Genomic DNA, 19960 nt, shown 5'->3' on the forward strand with positions numbered 1-19960 from the left:
CCAGGTTACAATGTATCTATATTCTTCACTCAAGGGTTAAACTGAAAACTAAACAGCTGACCAGCAAAGTGGCTGTCCTTGACCCTCCGCCATAATCACACACAGGTGCACACTCGCACACTTACCGCGGTAAGGGGCAATCAGAGGCACAGAGGCCGACGCAGATACAGATACAGATACATTCACAGACATGGGCAACACGCAATCCAGGCAAATACAATAATATAATTGTATGTGCACAGTGGGTCAAAGCCAAGCTCAAATAGTTCAAATCACATTTACGCGCTTTACTTTTTCATTAAATTAATTTAAATTTCAAAGGTTATACAGTTCTATAAATGTATACCCTTGTAGGGTATTTCATTTTACTCGGAAGCTTGCAATTCGATGAAGCAGTCATTTTCGATCCTATAAATGATATATATTTTTAATTTATTAAACATTTTTCAAAAATAGATAAGGGGTTACATCGTTAAAATTTTCAAAAATTGACAAAATTGTTCATTTTTTCTTTTAATTAACGTACGAAAACTTTCTGAAGTGAAATGAATTAATTTTTGCCTTAGTTATTCATTTTTAATTAAATTAAAATTTGATCTGTCGAAAAAATTTTGATTTAAAAATGTCAATAAATAATAATTCAAATAATAGATACTTAAACTGTAACTAAACTAAAATATTTGTATAATTTTTATTGTTTTTATTATTTATTTATTTTGAAGAGCTAAAGCTTGAAGTGACCTAGGGCTTAAATGAGTATGCAAACCACCTCTCAACTTTGAACCACTGTGCTTGCCTTTTAGATTTGAGCTTTGCAATGTTTTTATTTATTTTTTCTTGTGTGTTGTGTTTGTTTTTTGTTTTTTATTTGTTTTCCGCTCGGATTGCAGTGGCGCGTTTTTTAAACACTCGCTCATCTCGGATGTGGACTATATAAATAAATACTCAATATACATTGTGCATGCCGATGATGAAACATCTGATTCTTGACACTTTTATTAGGCGCCGATTCGCTTTTGCTTGTTTGTTTATTATTTTATATAAAAATGACTTAGCTCGCGAGTTTATTGTCTCAATTCTGTTGTTTATTTAACGGTCGCGTGTTTGCTGTCGTCACGTTGCAATCTGTTTGATGAACTACGCGACCTCGTGGAACGCATTTAGTTAGTCACATACTATAAATTATGCAATCCGCTGAGTAATAGCTTAAACCAAGCGATTTCCATATTGTTTGCCACTGATCCCGCGTCTGAGTATCTTACTCAGGGAACCTGTTAGATACGCTTTGCTTCTCATTTGTTTACAGTTTTCTAAGTTGTTTTTGCATTTGTTTGTTGTATTCTTTTTTGTCTATTTAGCAAAGTCAAATGGATTTTAATTGAGACTTGCAAATGGTAGTTACTTCCCTTGACTTCTGCTTGCTACTGTTGCTTTTGTACACTTTCCAAAATTCGGAATAAAAAATATTAATAAATAACAAAGATACGCTTAAAATAATTTATGAAAGTTATTACGAAAAAGTATGTAGTTTTATAAACTTTTTAACCGTTATAAAAATTTTTTAGATTGCTTCAAAAACGCCTTTGATCCAGTACGTTTATTTATAATATTTCCAAATTTAAATCTAGTCTTTAAAAAAAAAGGAAGCTAACTTCGATATCAGAGTTACTTACTGGTCATAGATATGTGCTGTTCAGAGTTACTTACTGGTCATAGTTAATTACTGATTATAGTTCTATAAATCGTCCGATTGTTCCTATGGTAGCTATATATATGTATGTTTATATATAGTCCACCGATTCGCTATGCTTAGACTTATATACTAGAAAAACTACATCGAAGAATAACTCCATAGTTTTATTTAAATATCTTGCTCATTGTTCCAAAACAAATTTCGCGCACCTGTGCATATGATTCCCAACTTGTTCTAACATCCCCGGAACGAAGTGACTGCTGCCAGCCGCGTCTCAGATATGTGTTGTGTTACAAAAGTTGCAAGTCATTGTTTATCAGTGTTCAGAGTTACTTACTGGTCATAGACACTTACTGATCAGAGTTTTTTACTGCTCATAAATACTTACTGATCAGAGTTACTTACTGGTCATGGATACTTACTGTTCAGAGTTCCTTACTGCTCATAGATACTTATTGTTCAGAGCTACTTATTGGTCATAAATACTTACTGATCAGAGTTATTTACTGTTCATAGATACTTATTGTTCAGAGTTACTTCTTGTTCATAGATACTTACTGATCAGAGTTTCTTACTGGTCATAAATACTTATTGTTCAGAGTTACTTACTGGTCATAGATACTGACTGATTAGAGTTACTTACTGGTCATAGATACTTACTGATCAGAGTTACTTACAGCTCATAGATACCTATTGTTCAGAGTTACTTACTGGTCATAGACACTTACTGATCAGAGTTTTTTACTGCTCATAAATACTTACTGATCAGAGTTACTTACTGGTCATGGATACTTACTGTTCAGAGTTCCTTACTGCTCATAGATACTTATTGTTCAGAGCTACTTATTGGTCATAAATACTTACTGATCAGAGTTACTTACTGGTCATAAATACTTATTGTTCAGAGTTACTTCTTGTTCATAGATACTTACTGATCAGAGTTTCTTACTGGTCATAAATACTTATTGTTCAGAGTTACTTACTGGTCATAGATACTGACTGATTAGAGTTACTTACTGGTCATAGATACTTACTGATCAGAGTTACTTACAGCTCATAGATACTTATTGTTCAGAGCTACTTATTGGTCATAGATACTTACTGCTTAGAGTTGCTTACTGCTCATAGATACTTACTGTTCAGAGTCACTTACTGGTCATAAATTCTTACTGATCAGAGTTACTTACTGGTCATAGATACTTACTGATCAGAGTTGCTTACTGCTCATAGATATGTGCTGTTCAGAGTAACTTACTGGTCATAGTTAATTACTGATCATTGTTCTATAAGTCGTCCGATTGTTCCTATGGTATCTATATATATGTATGTTTATATATAGTCCACCGATTCGCTATGCTTAGACTTATATACTAGAAAAATTACATCGAAGAATAACTCCTTAGTTTTATTTAAATATCTTTCTTTTTGTTCCAAAACAAATTTCGCGCACCTGTGCATATGATTCCCAACTTGTTCTAACATCCCCGGAACGAAGTGGCTGCTGCCAGCCACGTCTCAGATATGTGTTGTGTTACAAAATTTGCAAGTCATTGTTTATCAGTGTTCAGAGTTACTTACTGGTCATAGATTCTTACTGCTAATAGATACTTACTGTTCAGAGCTTCTTAATGGTCATAGATATTTACTGATCAGAGTTTCTTACTGCTTATAGATACTTACTGTTCAGAGCTACTTACTGCTCATAGATACTTACTGATCAGAGTTACTTACTGGTCATAGATACTTACTAAACAGAGTTATTTACTGCTCATAGATATATTGTGTTCAGAGTTACTTAATGGTCATTGATACTTACTGCTCATAGATACTTACTGCTCATAGATAAGTTGTGTTCAGAGTTACTTACTGGTCATAGACACTTACTAATCAGAGTTATTTACTGCTCATAGATACTTTCTGATCAGAGCTACTTACTGGTCATAGATACTTACTAATCAGAGCTGTTTACTGCTCATAGATACTTACTGATCAGAGTTTCTTACTGGTCATAAATACTTACTAATCAGAGTTACGTACTGGTCCTAAATACTTATTGTTCAAAGTTACGCACTGGTGATAGATACTTATTGTTCAGAGTTCCTTACTGGTCATAGATACTTACTAATCAGAGTTACGTACTGCTTATAGATACGTGCTGTCCAGAGTAACTTACTGGTCATAGTAAATTACTGATCATTGTTCTATTAATCGTCCGATTGTTCCTATGGTAGCTATATATATAGTCCACCGATTCACCATGCTTGACTTATGTACCACAAAAATTACATCGAAGAATAACTCCAAAGTTTTATTTAAATATCTTGCTCTTTGTTCCAAAACAAATTTCGCGCACCTGTGCATATGATTCCCAACTTGTTCTAACATCCCCGGAACGAAGTGACTGCTGCCAGCCACGTCTCAGATATGTGTTGTGTTACAAAATTTGCAAGTCATTGTTTATCAGTGTTCAGAGTTACTTACTAGTCATAGATTCTTACTGCTAATATATACTTACTGTTCAGAGTTTCTTTCTGGTCATAGATACTTACTGATCAGAGTTTCTTACTGCTCATAGATACTTTCTGTTCAGAGTCACTTAATGGCCATAGATACTTACTGATCAGAGTTAATTACTGATCATATTTACTTACCGATCTTCTATATTTAACAATCGTTTCTCTGGCATTTATTAGTATTCCGATTTTCATAAAAGTAAAAACAAAACTCTTTAATAATAATAATTAATATATAATTTAATAATAATAATATGATACGCACCTTTATTTTTTACAAGGGAATTTAAAAATAAAATAAAATTTAATTTCTGCTTGGATGAAGGCAGGGAAAATATACTTTCCTCGGGAATATTAATAATTTTATTGTTAATATTATGATTTTAAATATTTTTCGAGTGTGAAGTACGGAAATGCGTGACTCCTAACTTTTTGTGTTTTGTATTTGTATTTGGCGAAGAAACTGTCTGAGTGTTTGAGCTTGAAATGCATTTAGCATCATCGTTTTCAGTTGCCAAGCTTCACTGGCCATTCAAATATTTTTTCTAACCCCGCTAATGATCAAACAGAGTTGAGTAAGCGTGATTTTGTATAGATACTGTTACTGTCCACATATTTCAGGTAATTTGTAATTACAGAGTTAGAGGTATGGGACAGTATATAGTATACAAGTTCACAAGGGCACTTATAAATTGTTTACTGTTTGTAACATTGTATTTTTTAGGGCTTACCTTAAATATTTAACAAAAAAAATTGTTTGACTACCAATTGTAATATTAAATTTATTTGCTTAAATACTATAATTTATATAACTTTAAAGTAAACCCCCAAATCGCAATCTAAATGTTAATACTATTTAAATTTCGGTACTTAATGCCATGGAAATTTCCCATTATTTTAGGGTATATAATCTCGGAAAGATTGTCCAGTCATCATCCCATATTCCCATAGGCAAATCGAGCGGAAACTATTATAATCGGACCACTTTGTCGGTTGCTTTGATTATATGTTTATACATTTGTGTAGTATCGCTTGATTTTTGTTCGATTCGGTTTGGTTTTGGGGCCCTGACGTTATCTTACTATCGGTCTTCAACGGGGTATTAGAGGTTGTTTAAAAATAAAACATAAAAAATGTCCAAGCGACCTGATAAATGGCCGTCGTGCCATAATAAATTTACCTTTTGAAGCGCCATATAGATGTTACTGGAACCCATCGTTTATGGCGACCGTTAATTGACCACATATTTGTACTATATGTATATATATATACTCCTCTATAAACCCCGCCCACTTTGGCCATAAATTATGTACATCTAAATTGAACTTTGACGCTGAAAATTGGTCTTGTAGTTAGTGGGTTGCCTATTAGGTCTTCTCGTTCAATAAACAAATAATTACACGGGAATAAATTACATAACAATATTGGAAAAATAAAAAATAACAAGCTCGTGTCATTCGCCCAATCAATAAAACAATAAAAAAAAATAAACAGAACAAAGTCTAAATGCCATTCTTGGAAACCTGATTGAGAAAATATGTGTCCACTGATATGGATACGGTAGTTTAGATCTCTCATTATCTAATCGATTGTATAGGAGTTTTAAAACATGATAAAGGAGGTTGTATTTTCTATAATTTTCTTACAATTCAAAAGTTCTAAAAGTCCATTCAAATTTGATTTGATTTTAAATATAATTCCAAGAATTTCGTAGCATAATACCCTGTTTTTGATGTATTTATTTAAGCTTTTCTTTACCAATTATTCTAGGTCCAAGGGTCCCATTCCTGCGGAGGACAAAGAGAAGGTCGATGAACTGCAAAAGATGACCTTGAAGCGCAAGGCGCAACTCCATGAGATAGAGCAATCCTTGCCAGCAAAATCCGGCCGATACTTGCAGGTGAGTTCAAAATAGAAGTCCAGCTTAACACTGGCCACTGGTCCTCCTTCTGGAAGCTGCTCCTTCTCCAACTTTGGGTCTTTTCTCTTCATAAAAATAAAAAAAAATGAAAAACTTTTTACCAAGTGGAAACTGTGGAAATAAGTAAAGTAAAAAGTTCTTTCCTGCGCGACAATTTCCACGTCTTGTTATGGACTTGAGACTTGAAGTTGGCTCGACTGGACTGCCAGTTGACCTGGTCCGCCCACTAAATTCCACTTGTGACCTCTCCACTTTCTTTCTCTCTTTCTCTTGGTGTCTTCATCCCTGTCTCCCTTTTGCAGATTATCTTGGGCGATGTGAATGTCTCGATTCTGAACAGAAACGACAAAGTTCGCTATAAAGATGACTATGAAAAGTTTAAATTAATACTCAACGTAATTGGACTGATAATGGCCTTCTTCAATTTGATATTCAACTACAGGTGAGTGGTGGAGGCCACTCCCCACCGAAATCCATCTTCCATTTCTCATTCCCCTCTTTAATTTTTCCATTTTTATGTTTTCCTTATTTTATTTGCATGCAGAGCCCTGGAGCTGGCCTTCATATTCCTGCTGGTATGGTACTATTGTACCCTAACGATCCGCGAGTCCATCCTGAAGGTGAACGGTTCCAGGATTAAGGGCTGGTGGCGTGCCCATCACTTCATCTCGACGGTGGCCGCCGGTGTGCTTCTGGTTTGGCCACAAGGCGAGCATTGGCAGATCTTCCGGATGCAGTTCATGTACTTTAATGTCTACATCAGTGAGTGGCTCCACAACATTTAAATAGTGTTCTCTTATAGGCAAAATTAATACTCTTTGAAATAATGTTTCATTGCAATTTCCATCTTCATCTTTCATCTCCAACTTTGCAGGCATCGTCCAATACCTGCAATTCGGTTACCAAAAAGGTCTCCTCTACCGTCTAAAGGCCCTTGGGGAGCGTCACAACATGGACATCACCATTGAGGGCTTCCACTCATGGATGTGGCGTGGTCTAAGCTTCCTGCTGCCTTTCCTGTTCATTGGCTATGGATTCCAGGCATACAATGCCTGGACACTCTACAAGCTGGCCAATAGCCCGGAGGCACCATGGCATGTGTCCGTGATGGCCGGCCTGTTCCTTTTGCTGTTCGTCGGGAATATGGCCACCACTTTGTGGGTGGTGCCCGAGAAGATCCGGGAGAGGGCCAAGGAGCGTTATCGCCTGCAGAGCATGGGCAAGTCAATGAAGCTGCGACAGGAGATGAAGGTAAGAATTGAGGCTGGCGGGGAATGGAGCATCAAGCAGCTGCGTCAAATGAGGGATGGGTTGATTGGCAATGGAGTTCGCATGATGTCATCATTTCCACAAATCGCAATCAAAAGACTAGTTACGCTGGCCATTGAGGAATATAGAAGGAAGGCAAGGGGCTAATCCGCAATGAATTTAGCTTTCTTTCCCCCTCCCCATTGAAGACTTGGCACAATCATTCGTTTAAATATGGTTAAAAAATTATATTGAAATTCTGTGTATTATAATTTTCATTCAAAATTCATGATGTTAGACAACATCTTTTTCAAGCATAGTTCGTTCAAATTTTAAATTAAAAAGAAAAAATGTAGAAAGTACAAGTTTTGTGGGTTTAGCTTTTGATTAAAGAGTACGTTCTACATTACCTTTATCACCGGACAAGTCGATTTAGCCAGGGTTTATCTAGCAATAGTTAATATATATAAATGAAATAGGCTTTAAAAATTGTTCATACTATTTAATGATTTATAATGAAAGTTGAAGTGTAGCCTGCGGCACACCTGCTGAGAGCAGCAGGTAGCCACCATTACCCACCTGTTATCTATACACATATCCACATATTTATGTTTTTATTCCGCAATTTCCTCATTACAGAACAGTGCCAGTGATTTGGATCTGTCGAGTGGCACCAAACTCTCACCGACAACTTCCACTGCGACGGCAACGCAAACGCAAACTCAAACTCAAACGCCCGCCGAGAAAAAGGAAATTTAAACAATCTAAAACGATAGGAATCGTTTTGTTTATTGCCAGGCATTTCAATTATACATATTTACATATTATTATGATTTTTTTTTCCTCTCTTATTTATTAACTTTTGTGTTTCGCGTTTAACCCTTGGTTTTGTGCCTCCTTCTTCTTCTACACCGCCACCGCTTTAGTTCTTTTCTTTTATTCACTTCATAAACATAATGTAAAACTGATGTACATTTGAAGTAAACAACATAAGCAGAAAACAACAATATAAATATAGTAATACATTTTTTTTCGCCTAATTGTAAGTATAAAAAAAAAGTGAGAAGATGAAATATTAAATGGATTTGAAGTATGACACACTTTTGTTTACATTTTGCTGTGTGTGTTTTTCTTTCTTTGATTTAAATCGATTCAGAATAACATCAATAAAAGACAAATAAAACCAATGATTTGGTAAATAAATATAAATAACTATTGTTTTAAATTATGGTGCGGATTAAAGTCTCTTTTATACGAATTTAATAAACAAACAAAGTCGAGTAACACACAAATTTTTAAAGTATTTATATCAAAATAAAGTAATTTTTAAACTCTAAAAAAAATCGTAACAAATTTTTTTTATTCAAAATTTATACTTTAAACGTTTTTCCTTTGGAAAATACCTGTGTGTGTGCGTGTGTGTGGCAGGAGAAGTGGTGACAAGGCTTAGGTGATGTTTTACTGGCGGCCATTAATGCGGCTACCGTTTGGTCGTTCCGAACGGAGACTCTGGTAGCTCACCCACCCCCCGCTCCCTCGCTCCGGTATCCCTTTTGGCTTTTACTGGAAAAGTGGAAAACCCCTGGCCGCTGGCCGACTGCCGACTGCCGCCTCACATTTTGTGCAACAAAGGTTCGCCTCCTGCAATGCGGCAAAAAGCGGCGCGGTTTTTGCAGCTCCATTGCCATCGCCCGCGTCCACCGCGAAAGCCACAAGCCCAGTGTCTTTGTGTGAGTGCGTTTGTACACAGAGAGAAAAAAAAACTGATGAATACAGGTATTGCATTATCATTTTATTTCAATTTTTAGCAAGGAAATATATCATTTTATTTTATTTTAGCAACGGAAATATGGATTTAAATATAATAATAATCAGAGGTGCTGCATATATGGTAAGTGTTTTGAATTAATTTTACTAGACTTTAAATTTACTAGACTTTATTTATTGGGGTTAACAATTTTTTGAGATACTTGTTGATACTTTAAAGGGACTTAATATATTTATTAATTCATATAAACAGCCTGGTTACAATTTAGAGAACTAGAACTGCCCCACTCTACGGAATTGTTGGAACTTTAATTTATTTCAACTATTTCTGTGTCAATTTCTGTCATAGCAGAATTTAAAGCAATTGCTTAAACATTTTACAAATCATTAAAAATCAATCATTTTATATTGCAGTAAAAAGGGGGGAAATTAAAATGATTTTTGATTACAAATAGGAAATGCTTGGTGTATAGTTTAAGGGAACTGAATAATTTTTAAAATTCGAAAGTTAGCTAGGAAAATATGCGAGAAATATATTTAATGTTTCGGTAATAAATCTTTAATTAATACTTTATCAAAATTAGGTAACAACATCTTAGTTATGTTAAAAATATAAAGTTTTACGCTGACTTTGGTGCCTCCGAAGTTTCATATTAGTTTTGTTAGGTAGGAAAAATATTTGTTATGCTTGGGTAAAAAATGTTGAATAACAATTAATCAAAATTAGGAAAGAATATCATACATAGTAAAAGTTATATAATTTAACACCTAATTGGGTGTATTTGAAAGTTCATTATCCTTTACTTTTAGAGACATTTTTAAGGCTTCCTTGTTATTTGTTATTGGCAGTTATTTATGGATTATTCTAGATGATATAGGAAACCTCCTTAGTTCTTGATTTAAATTGAAAGTGATTCCAAGTAATAAGCACATTTAGGATACATTTCTCAAAGTGTACTTGTGTTCGCTCAGTGGACTCGACTCGACTCCCTCATCCTCTCCCTTCGCCCTATCATTTGGGTCCTGCTACTGCCACTGCCACTGCCATTGCCGCTGGTCCTGCACCTCCTCCTCCTCCTCCTGCTGCTCGTCCTGCTCCTGTCTCTGTGTCCCTGTGTCGTGGCCATTTTGCTTGTCTGCGCTCTGCCGCAGCCTAATTTGGCGAGAGTTCATTAATTGCGTAAACGGCGCGCGCTTTTAATTATGTCGAACGTTGAGCGGTGGACGACGGCGGCGGGCGGTTGGGAAGGGTATTTTGTGCATTTGTGGCATTGTTTGCATTGTTGCTGCCACCAACCCGGCTAGCCCTCCCCCACCCCCTCAGCTGTTTTTCTGCGGCAAATGGCAACAACGGAATTTACGACTTTTGGTCAACGCAGCCGCAGCGACCATCAAAAAGAAGCGACAAGGCCTCTCCTCCACATAAAATGAGGGTGTGTGGGTTGGGGAGAGGTTTACCCCCGGTTCCCGGGCACGATTATCATTTATTGCAACCGCATAGGCTCCGGGAAATGTGGGGGGGGGGGGGGAAAATCGGGGAAACCTCACCGGACGACAGAGCTGCAGGAAGGGACCCATTGTAAAAGCGGGTAATTCGTTAATTTGATAAGCATACGCCATGTTGCACCGCCACCGATTGAAAATCACGCAGAACAAAATCAAAATCAAAAACGAAGCTGACAAACTAAATTGAATGGGAAGTTATAAGAATTAGTGAGAAATATCAATCAGATGGGGAAGTACACTATATTTTGTAATATATGTATATGTATTTATGCAGTATAATATTGGGAAATATTATTATTTCCAAGTTATATCACGTAAATAAGCCTTTTTCTGTGATATTTAATATATCATAAAGGCTATATATATTATTAAATATAATATTACATTAAAAATCAAGTAAAAAGCAAGCTTAAATTGGTAAAAAATCAAATTTAAGGCTTTGCCTGGCCCAGAAAAGTAGGCAACGCCAATGAGATCAATCGGCTTATGCACACAGTGGCAACTACTGGCTATAATAAAGCCTCCACTCCCCCTCTGTGTTCTCCTCCTGGCCTGCGGTCCTTTCGAATGCCATGGCAACGAATTGGCCCGAATTGGCCTGGCCGTAACCAATTCGCAATGGCCCAAACCACAGAGCGTGGGCGCTGACAAACGCTGCTTCTTGTTGTCGCCCAATAATTCTGATTTAATTTATGCGCGAAAAATCGCACTTAATCAGCATTTGATTTACGCATCGCATAAAAAAACCAATACAAAAAAATATATACATATAAATGCAAAAAAAAAAAAAAAGAAAAATAAACAAAAAACAAGAGTGGCTGGAAATGTCAGCGTATAAAAGGGTAATATATAATAAGTAATTATAAACACTAGAGATAGCTGAAGCCCTATGGATAAAAAAAGGGAATGAAAAGAAAGGAAAATTAATTTATAAACCATTGAATTTGTTAAATAATAAAAAATATAAACTACTAAGGAAAATTTAAAATCTACTTAGGAAAGGAAACTCAGATCAAGAAGCCGAAATTTCTATACCTTTGCAGTTTTTAATTGAATTAGGATCTAATCGTAAAATTTAAAATATTCGCTTTCTTTCAATCAATATTTAACTTTATTATTACATAGCTATATTTCTGTTAAAATTAAAGTTTTAAAAACTTCATAACAAACCCAAAAAAGCATTAACTTTATTTTAGAAACCACTCCTGTGTTAGTTTTTTGAATGTTAATAAATCTGCATACTCGATATAACATTTTAAAAAATCACTATTTTTGTCGATTTTTTCCCAATTTTAATGATGTAACCCCTTATATTTTTTTGAAAAAAATGGCAAAAATTTAGTTGTCCTTCCGACATGGCTAGAAAGATTCGCCTGTTAGTGCTGATCAAGAATATATATGATTTATAGGATGAGAAATGACTCCTTCACTGATTAAAATGATATTTTCCTCAGCAAGATTCTTGAAATCGACATTTTTATTTCATACATTTTGAAATATTTTTTTGGGACAATCAAAGTTTGCAAATTGCATAACTACGTCAAAAATCCATTAATTTCAATTCGGAAAGAGTGCCTGGGTTAAGTTTTTAAGCTTAATAAATCAGCATACCGCAAAAACAATATTTCTAAAAATAAAAGTGGTTTTTAGATTATTGAAAATGTTACGATGCAACCCCTTAAAAATTGTATATGATCAAGAATATATATGATTTATTGGGTCGGAAGTTAATCCCCGACATAATTTTCGGCTTCTGACTATAATTATAATTCCCTGCAAGGATTTAAAAATGGGACTTCAATTAATAATTAGCGAAAAATGCAATGCTAAACAGCAGCTAAATATTTCATACTTTATTCGGAACATAATAATTGAATATAATAACAGAAAACAATCAAGTTTTTGCCGCTTGATAAAGGCTCTGCTTTCCATTTTCATTTGACAAAAGTTGTAGTCCAGCGAAATTGACAAAAGAATTTTGCAATCAGCAACAACAAAATATATTTATACATATGCGCATATATATGAAATTTGAAATTAAATTTTTAAAATCAAATCAAAGGATACACAATAGTGGCAGTAGGTCAGGCAATTTGGATTTGTTTGAACTCATATTTCACACAAATAATTGTGTATGCTGATATTATATGTATAAATTGGCCGAAATAAAAATGAAAATTAATTTTTGGAAATTAAATTTTCTCGGACAATGGAAAATGAATTTTGGGCCCCCCAAAAAAAGAACGACAATGGAATGACCCCTGGTCCAGGCCCAGAAAAGTCATCAAAAGGAAATTCAATCTTTTTGTTGTTATTGTTGTTGTTGGTGAGAAGAGAAAAGGGAAAAACGTTTCAACCCAAAAAAGAGAAAAATTGAATGAGAAATGAAAAGGAAGAGTCCCGGGCAAAGAAATGGCAAATTAAATCGAGCAATCAAATGAGCATAATAAGTTAATCAGGAACTTGGCCAGGATCAATGGGGTCAGTTTTTGGGTGCTGCTTCCTGTCCGGTTGGATTTTCTTTTTCTTTCTTTTTTTTGTCGGTCTGCTTTTCCCGCCATTCTCCCGTATTTTCCTTTTTGGGGACAAATTGAAATGGGCAGCCAACGAAAGGGGAGACAAACAGGTTGACATACAAGCAAATAAATAAATGCACTCAACTATGTAATATGTCCAGCAACAACAAGAGCACTGGCAACAACAATGGCCATGGGGTTATGGTCAGACAATGTCCTTTGACCCCCTCCCCCGGGTTTCGGCGTCCTTCCACCATTTCCTACGAGCAGCAAATGTAGCGTAAAATCGTTAGTTTCGTTTTTGGCCGGGTCCTGATTTTGAACCACGTAATCAGTCGCTTTTCCGCAACCACCAGACCCCACTCCCGTTCTTCCCCTACCCCAAACACATCCCTTTCCCAGCCTGATTTATAGCCAACACACGATTTTCGGTTGGCCAAGAAAGAAATACGTTGGTTGGAAGCCAGATCAATGCTCAAAGATACAGGGAACTTGTTCAGTGGAATCAAGGAACATCTGCAAGGCAGTAGGGATATCCTAAGGGTTTTCCTCCTTAAATCTCTGATCTTTTATTGAATTCTTTTGGTAATTATTTAAAAATAACATTAATTTATTTAATAAATTGAGTGCTTTTAAAAGTGGGAGCGAGGAAAAGTAACAGAGAGATTTGCGCTAAAAGAATATTCTTAAGGTTTCCTTCAACTCAAATTGTGCATTCATTTCTTTTGATAATTAATTTAAAATTTTTTAGAATTTAATAATAAATAATTAAAATAATTTTATGAAGCAAATTAAAACGTTTAATGAGAGGAAAAATATGTTAGGAGCAAGGAAACTCTGTGAGACAGAAAGAGGGTTGCCTTCCAGAAAGATTTTTCTTAAAAGAACCCTGATTTTTTTAATGTAATTAATTTAAAACTTTTCATAGTATTTAACAATTTAATAAATTATATAAAAATAAAGTAAAACAGAGGATTTAACTAGAAAAATCTGCGAGAAGGACAAACTTTAGGATTTCCTCTTAAAAACTCAGATTGTTTATTGATTTCTTGTAGAAATTTATTTGGAATTGTCCAGATTATTAAAAATTAAAGAACATAGTTAAATAAATGAATGACATATAAAAAATGAGTAGTTAGGAAAATGTATTAAAGAGTAAGAGTCATTTTTTCCGAGAATGATAAGCCTAAGGATTTCCACCCATAAACATGGGTTCTTTGATTTTTCATTCATTTCTTCTGTTAATATGAAAATAAATTAAAAATGATGCAAATCGTTGAAAATATTAAATAAAAGTTTTACCATAAATAATATGACCAGCGGGGGAAGTTAAATAAATTAGAGAGTGACATAAAAAACTACAATTTCCAACTTGCCCATTCACATTGCAATTAGAATCACGACTTCCGTCTGCAATCGCCGTTTGTCCACTTCCGCTTTTTCCGGTGTCCACTTGACCATTAACCCCTGGGCGGCTCCCCAAAACTGGTACCTAATTTCTTCTCTACCACTTTTGCAGCTCCATTTTCTCTGGCATTTTTGGTTTGAATTATGTGCCGCATTAGTTGGTCCCTTTTTTGGGGGCCAAAAAGAGAGAGAGAGAGAGAGAGAGGGTTGTGTGGGTGCTATGTGTGTGTAATGAGTGGTTAGGCCCTGCCCTGCCCCCCCTTTGGCGGCTTCTAAAATTCCCCGCCACGCACTCACAAAACTTTAACACAAATTGAATTATGCAGTCGCCATTCGCAGACACAAAGGATACAACACGCAAAAAAAGAAAAAGGCACAGTGTAGGGGTTAAAAGTGGGTGGCAGTCAGCCTCTGAAGGCCACTCCGCCTGACTTTGGCAAATGTAACTGTAATTTATTGAAATTTGTTAGCAGACACAAAAGCCGCCACAAAAGACCGCAGCATCCCCCCCGCAGTTTCCTAATTTTTCTCCTATTTTTTTTTTTGCGTAACGAAACCCCGAAAAAACTTTGGGTCACGTTTTTTGTCACGCTTTTGTTGGCCCGCATTTCGGTCAACAGAAAATTGCGCCCGCGGTCAAAAGTCAGACGATGCCTTCACTTCTCTCTCCACATATAGTTGTCCTGTTGGTTTGTTTTTGGGTTTTGTCAGAGTTTCATGCAGGACTCATCCAGCGAAAAGTCATCAAGTCTGTTAAGGGGAGGAGTCCTTATATCTATATATAAACCCCACTACGAAATTATAGGTAATAGTAGGGAGAAAAGCCCCTGATTTGCAGTTTTCCAATTCATCATAAGAAAATGAAGAGCTGTGTGGTATCATAGAAAATTATATGCATTTATTCCAGAGTGGTATACTTCTCTTAAGAAAATTAAGATCCAGAGTTAAGGATCGATTTATCTGACTTCCTGTGAAACATATACTTTATAAAACCACATCCTTCAAAGTTTAACCCTTAAATCCTTTAAAGTTTAAATGCGTTGTATTGAAATACGTTCTATTTAAATGCGTTGTATTGAAATGTGTACAATTATATAAAGAAGACATCCTTAGACATCATCATCATCATCTGTGGCTTCTTCGTAGTCGTTGTCCGAGTCATCGGACACGTCAACCTCTTCGTTGTCACCCTCACTGGAGATGGAAGCATCTGATGGAGTAATATATCCACTGGAAAATTCGTCGTCATCGTAGTCTTCGTCCGACTCGGAATCCAAGTTCAAAAGTGCATTGAGTTCCGAGCGTACCGAGGAATCCGAGGACTCCGAGGAGTCCGAATCGTCGTCTGCTTCTTCTTCGTTTTCGGTAGAATCTTCCTCGTCCGTATCATTTTTAGATGATGGATACCCATTCAGTTCTCCATCGTCGTCTGTAGAAGGCAAAAGAAAACGTGTTTTTTAGCTACTATCATGGAATTTGGAGAAGTTACCTTCACTTACCTTCACTCTCAGAAGACTCGCAATACTCCAATATTAACTCGACCTCCTCGTTGCCAATAGGTGAGGGGAACTCAGAGAGATCCAAGGCCAATGCTTCAGCTTCGGCAGCATTGGCTTCAAACTCGCATTCTAACTCCCTCAACATAATGGTGGCTTCATTATTATCGCCCTCCCTGGCACGACGCTTATTTGCGACATTTTCCTCCGAGTGTCTGTCAAAAAAAAAAAAAAAAAACAAGAATCACTGCTGTCACTTTGACCAAAAATAAAACCAAGACTGTCAACGAAAACAGCAAAAAAAAAACTCCATTCAGTTGCAGAAAATTCTGGTAGAGGACGCGGCTAATAGACCAAACTACAAATGCAAATCTTCGGAGGTCTTATGAAGGATCGCAATGCTCACCTGCGAACCATCGGGAATCGTAGATTGTTCGATTGCCGATTTCCGGCGGAACCAGAAGCGACCCCGTCCGGGTTACGAGCGGTATTATTGCCCCTTGCAGGCGCGCGATTAAACACATTAATCTTCTCCAGGACCTGACCCATTTTATCTCTTAGTTTTCCGATTTTCACTTCACTGGTTTTTTATTAGGATTGCTTTTTTTTTAATTCCTTCACCTGAAAGGCCGAGCGAACGAATGACGAAAAAATAGCTCGACGTCAAGTAAGAAATGTGGCCTTCGTTTCAAGTGCTACTATGATTGAAAAACTATACTCAACTATACTGCAAATTGTTGCCAATCTGTTCTGTTTTTGTCATGTTACCAAATCTTCATAAAAACTTGAATTTATCTGGCATTTTTGCACTATTTTTTTTATTAAACACAATGGGTTAACTTTTCTTGATATTTATTTAGATATATATTTAGATTGATTGTGAATGAATCAAGAATTTATATACTGTTTAAGGTCAGAAATGACTCCTTCACTGTATTCACAAACTTCTGACTTGAATAATACTAAAATTATAAATTATAATGCCCTGCCAGGGAATAAATATTTATTTGAAATATAATAATATTAAAATATCATAAAGCATCCGAACCTATGTTAGTTTCTTTGATTTTCTCTAAGGATACTTTAGCTTCTTAATTGAAGCATATCAAAACTACTTCTTAAATCAAAACTTAACTATATTTTTTATTGGAAACATTATTCTTTTATACCAATATTAAGAAATGTAAAATAGTTACTTCCAAAAAGAACATTTTTAATGTCACAAATGGAGGGCGATAAGTTGCCTCCTCTGTACTTTTAATTGCTGACAGGCGGCTTTGGTGATGACCAGGAACAACCCACCGAAAAGCGGGGGTGTTGTTAACCCTCCGGCACACTCTCTGAACACCAGTCCCCAGCCACCTTTTATACACACACACACACACACGCTTTCGGTGGGGTTGTGTTTCCTTCATTTTATCATTTTTTTTCTTCTGTTTTTGGTAGCCGAAAAAAGTTTGCCAGCTGCAACGTTTCGCGGTTGCATGCTAAAAAGTTTTAAGTGCCCGGCTCGACCAGCTCCGAACCACCCAGTTTTCCACCGAATTTTCACCAGCAGCAGGACCCCAGCCATACTGCCACACTGCCACATTTCCCACTTACATTGTTCCTTTTTCCCATACGCTTCAGTTTTTCTATTAAGCATCCCAGGCTCGTCTCATTTGTTGCCTATTTGTCCGCGTTGGCCCCAGCTCTCTCTCCCTTTTCCCTTGTAAAATTTCCCATATTTTCCAAAAAACCACCCACATTTCCTGCCGCCCCCCCCCCTTCGCAGGGACATCGTAAAAATGCCAATGAGCCGACCTGAGCGAGCGGCGTTAAAAACTTTTCTCATTTATCAGGCGATGGAGAGTCCTGGACCAGGAGCAGGACCTTGCTCGTTTTCCCAGCCCCCTCCCTCTGCCAAAACCCCTCCAATTTTATAGCCGGGCTCTTCACGGGCGTCAGGTAAATTGATTGTCGCCGCCAACGAACTTCGACGGTTGTTGGTCAACTCACCTCAAACTCAAACTCAACGGAAAGGCACTGAGAGCTGAGTAGGTTTCAAGTGAATTGAGGAAAATCTAGGAGAAAATTGATCGAAATAGGGGATTCCTTTATTTAAAAAATAATTTGGTATTTTGAGATCATAAGAAGAAGAAATACTAAAATATAGTGTGACCAACGTGGCGTATACTTAATATGCTGTAAATGAAAGTACCAGTTTAAGAATAAAGCACTACGAATAGTTAAAGTTAAGTAACTAAATATATCAGTTAACTATTTAAGAGTTATTGAATATAATGACAATGATATTTAAAAATTAGTGCGGGCTTAGTGGATAAATTAAAATCAATTCGTTAATGTGAACAGATTTTAATAAAATGAAAAACCAATTTTAGACAAAATAAAGTGTTCGGATAGTTACATAATATAAATGTGCAAGACTATTAACGTTTAAAAGAGTAATTCATTATAATAATAATAGGTATTAATTAATAATTAATCAAAGTAATTATTAATAAATTAAAGTAATATTTTTAATATAGTGCGGAATATAAACCCAATGCGTTGATCAATATGAACAGATTTAATTAACAGATAGAAGGATCAACTTTGATTGAAATTAAAATTAAAATTAATTAGATACATCATTTTCTTTCTGTGCTGCCACGCCCCCCGCACCGCCTTAAAGTTTTCGCACGCCCAGTGTTTAATTGCTGTAGTTTCCCCTCGATATTTTCCCGCCCATTTCTGGATTTCTTTCTTTCATTTTTTTTTTACTCTGAAACGACAACAATGGCCGGCAAGTGGCAAAAGTTTTTGGGTCAGCAACGGGCGCCAAAGGGTTAAGGGCTAAAGCGTCCAGTCCGGCAGGAAGGGGGTTAACCAGGGGGCAAGGCGGAGGGGCGGAGAGGCGAAGAGGCTGGCATTGCTGAACTGCAGTTGAAGTTGAAGCCGGTTAATGGCCAGGCAAATGAGCAAAACTGGACAAGCGGCTAATGAGCAGCGGCCAAAGTGAGAGAGAGAGGTAGAGAAAGAGAGTTGGCGAACAAATTTATACACAAATATGAAAATGGGAAAATCCCAGGCAGACATTACAAAAAAGAACTAAATATTACAAAATGGGGGAAAGCGCACAGTTGCCTCAATGGGTGGTAATTGAAACTGAGGGGTCTAGAAGTGATTTAAAGTAGGAATATGTACGGTATTTCTATATTATTTCATCTTATTTTTGCTATATGTAATTAAGTTTAGAAATATATATATATTTATAAAAATTATTCTATTTAAATTGGAATTTTATTTGATTAGTTTTTTTTATTAAACTATCAAGCCATTTATTAAATCATTTAATTAACATATATTATTTTACTATTATACATAAGTTATGTCTTAATTAAACAGTTTCTTAATGTTTTTTAAGTATATATAGTTTTCCTAAATAGGCAAATTGAATTTTAAGAAATATAAAAACACATATATTGATAATAATTAACATTTTTGATACTATTTATGAATAGTATCTTTCGCTAGTCAATAATTATATATAATACCCTTTCTCGAATTGATTTTAACTGAAAATTCTCCATATATATTCTGGCATCCCTTGCCGTAAACTTAAGTTTTTATTTATCCCTTTCTGTTTGCTTTATTTCAATTAACCAGCTTCGATTGGTGGTTCTCTTTTTCTTTTTCTTTTTTTGTTGTTGTCCGAAACGCCAATTCCTTTTAATAAATATTCGCACATTAACGAAAACTCATCGACATCAATTCTGGCAAAGACCTTTATTTTCCGCCCCCGCCACTTTTTTTGTCCGACTTTCCCCAGCATTTGCGCAGCGCTAATGGCAAAAACAATAAATTTTCAGCGAGCCACACACACACACACATAAAGAATCACTCTCTCTCCC

General features: G+C 35.9%; 2 protein-coding genes across 17 annotated transcripts in view; one reads left to right on the plus strand and one right to left on the minus strand.

The window, feature by feature from the left end:
* Positions 1–8584, plus strand: part of LOC110182556 (transmembrane protein 120 homolog) — a 12494-nt gene extending 3910 nt beyond the window's left edge. For 8 of the 16 annotated variants that reach the window (XM_086830409.1, XM_086830418.1, XM_086830417.1 and 5 more), the window contains exons 4-8: positions 5977–6106; positions 6430–6569; positions 6672–6889; positions 7002–7378; positions 8015–8584. In XM_086830409.1, coding sequence (XP_086686535.1) covers positions 5977–6106; positions 6430–6569; positions 6672–6889; positions 7002–7378; positions 8015–8134 — 985 coding nt within the window. In that variant the 3' untranslated portion in view covers positions 8135–8584. Of the gene's footprint in view, positions 1–5976; positions 6107–6429; positions 6570–6671; positions 6890–7001; positions 7741–8014 lie in introns of those variants that run through there. The other 8 variants (XM_086830367.1, XM_086830370.1, XM_086830389.1 and 5 more) reach the window with 1 other exon arrangement.
* Positions 8585–15578: 6994 nt separating this feature from the next.
* Positions 15579–16757, minus strand: LOC110182531 (uncharacterized). The gene is made up of 3 exons (XM_020950580.2): positions 16474–16757; positions 16071–16282; positions 15579–16000 (listed from the first exon to the last, which is right to left on the minus strand). Exons 1-3 carry the CDS (start codon positions 16614–16616, stop codon positions 15681–15683), a joined length of 675 nt encoding a protein of 224 aa, XP_020806239.2. The 5' UTR covers positions 16617–16757; the 3' UTR covers positions 15579–15680.
* Positions 16758–19960: the final 3203 nt, after the last annotated feature.

This window comes from Drosophila serrata, unplaced genomic scaffold (genome assembly GCF_035046125.1).
Source record: "Drosophila serrata isolate PLE 108 unplaced genomic scaffold, ASM3504612v1 contig_23, whole genome shotgun sequence".
In the NCBI taxonomy this organism is placed as follows: Eukaryota; Metazoa; Arthropoda; class Insecta; order Diptera; family Drosophilidae; genus Drosophila; species Drosophila serrata.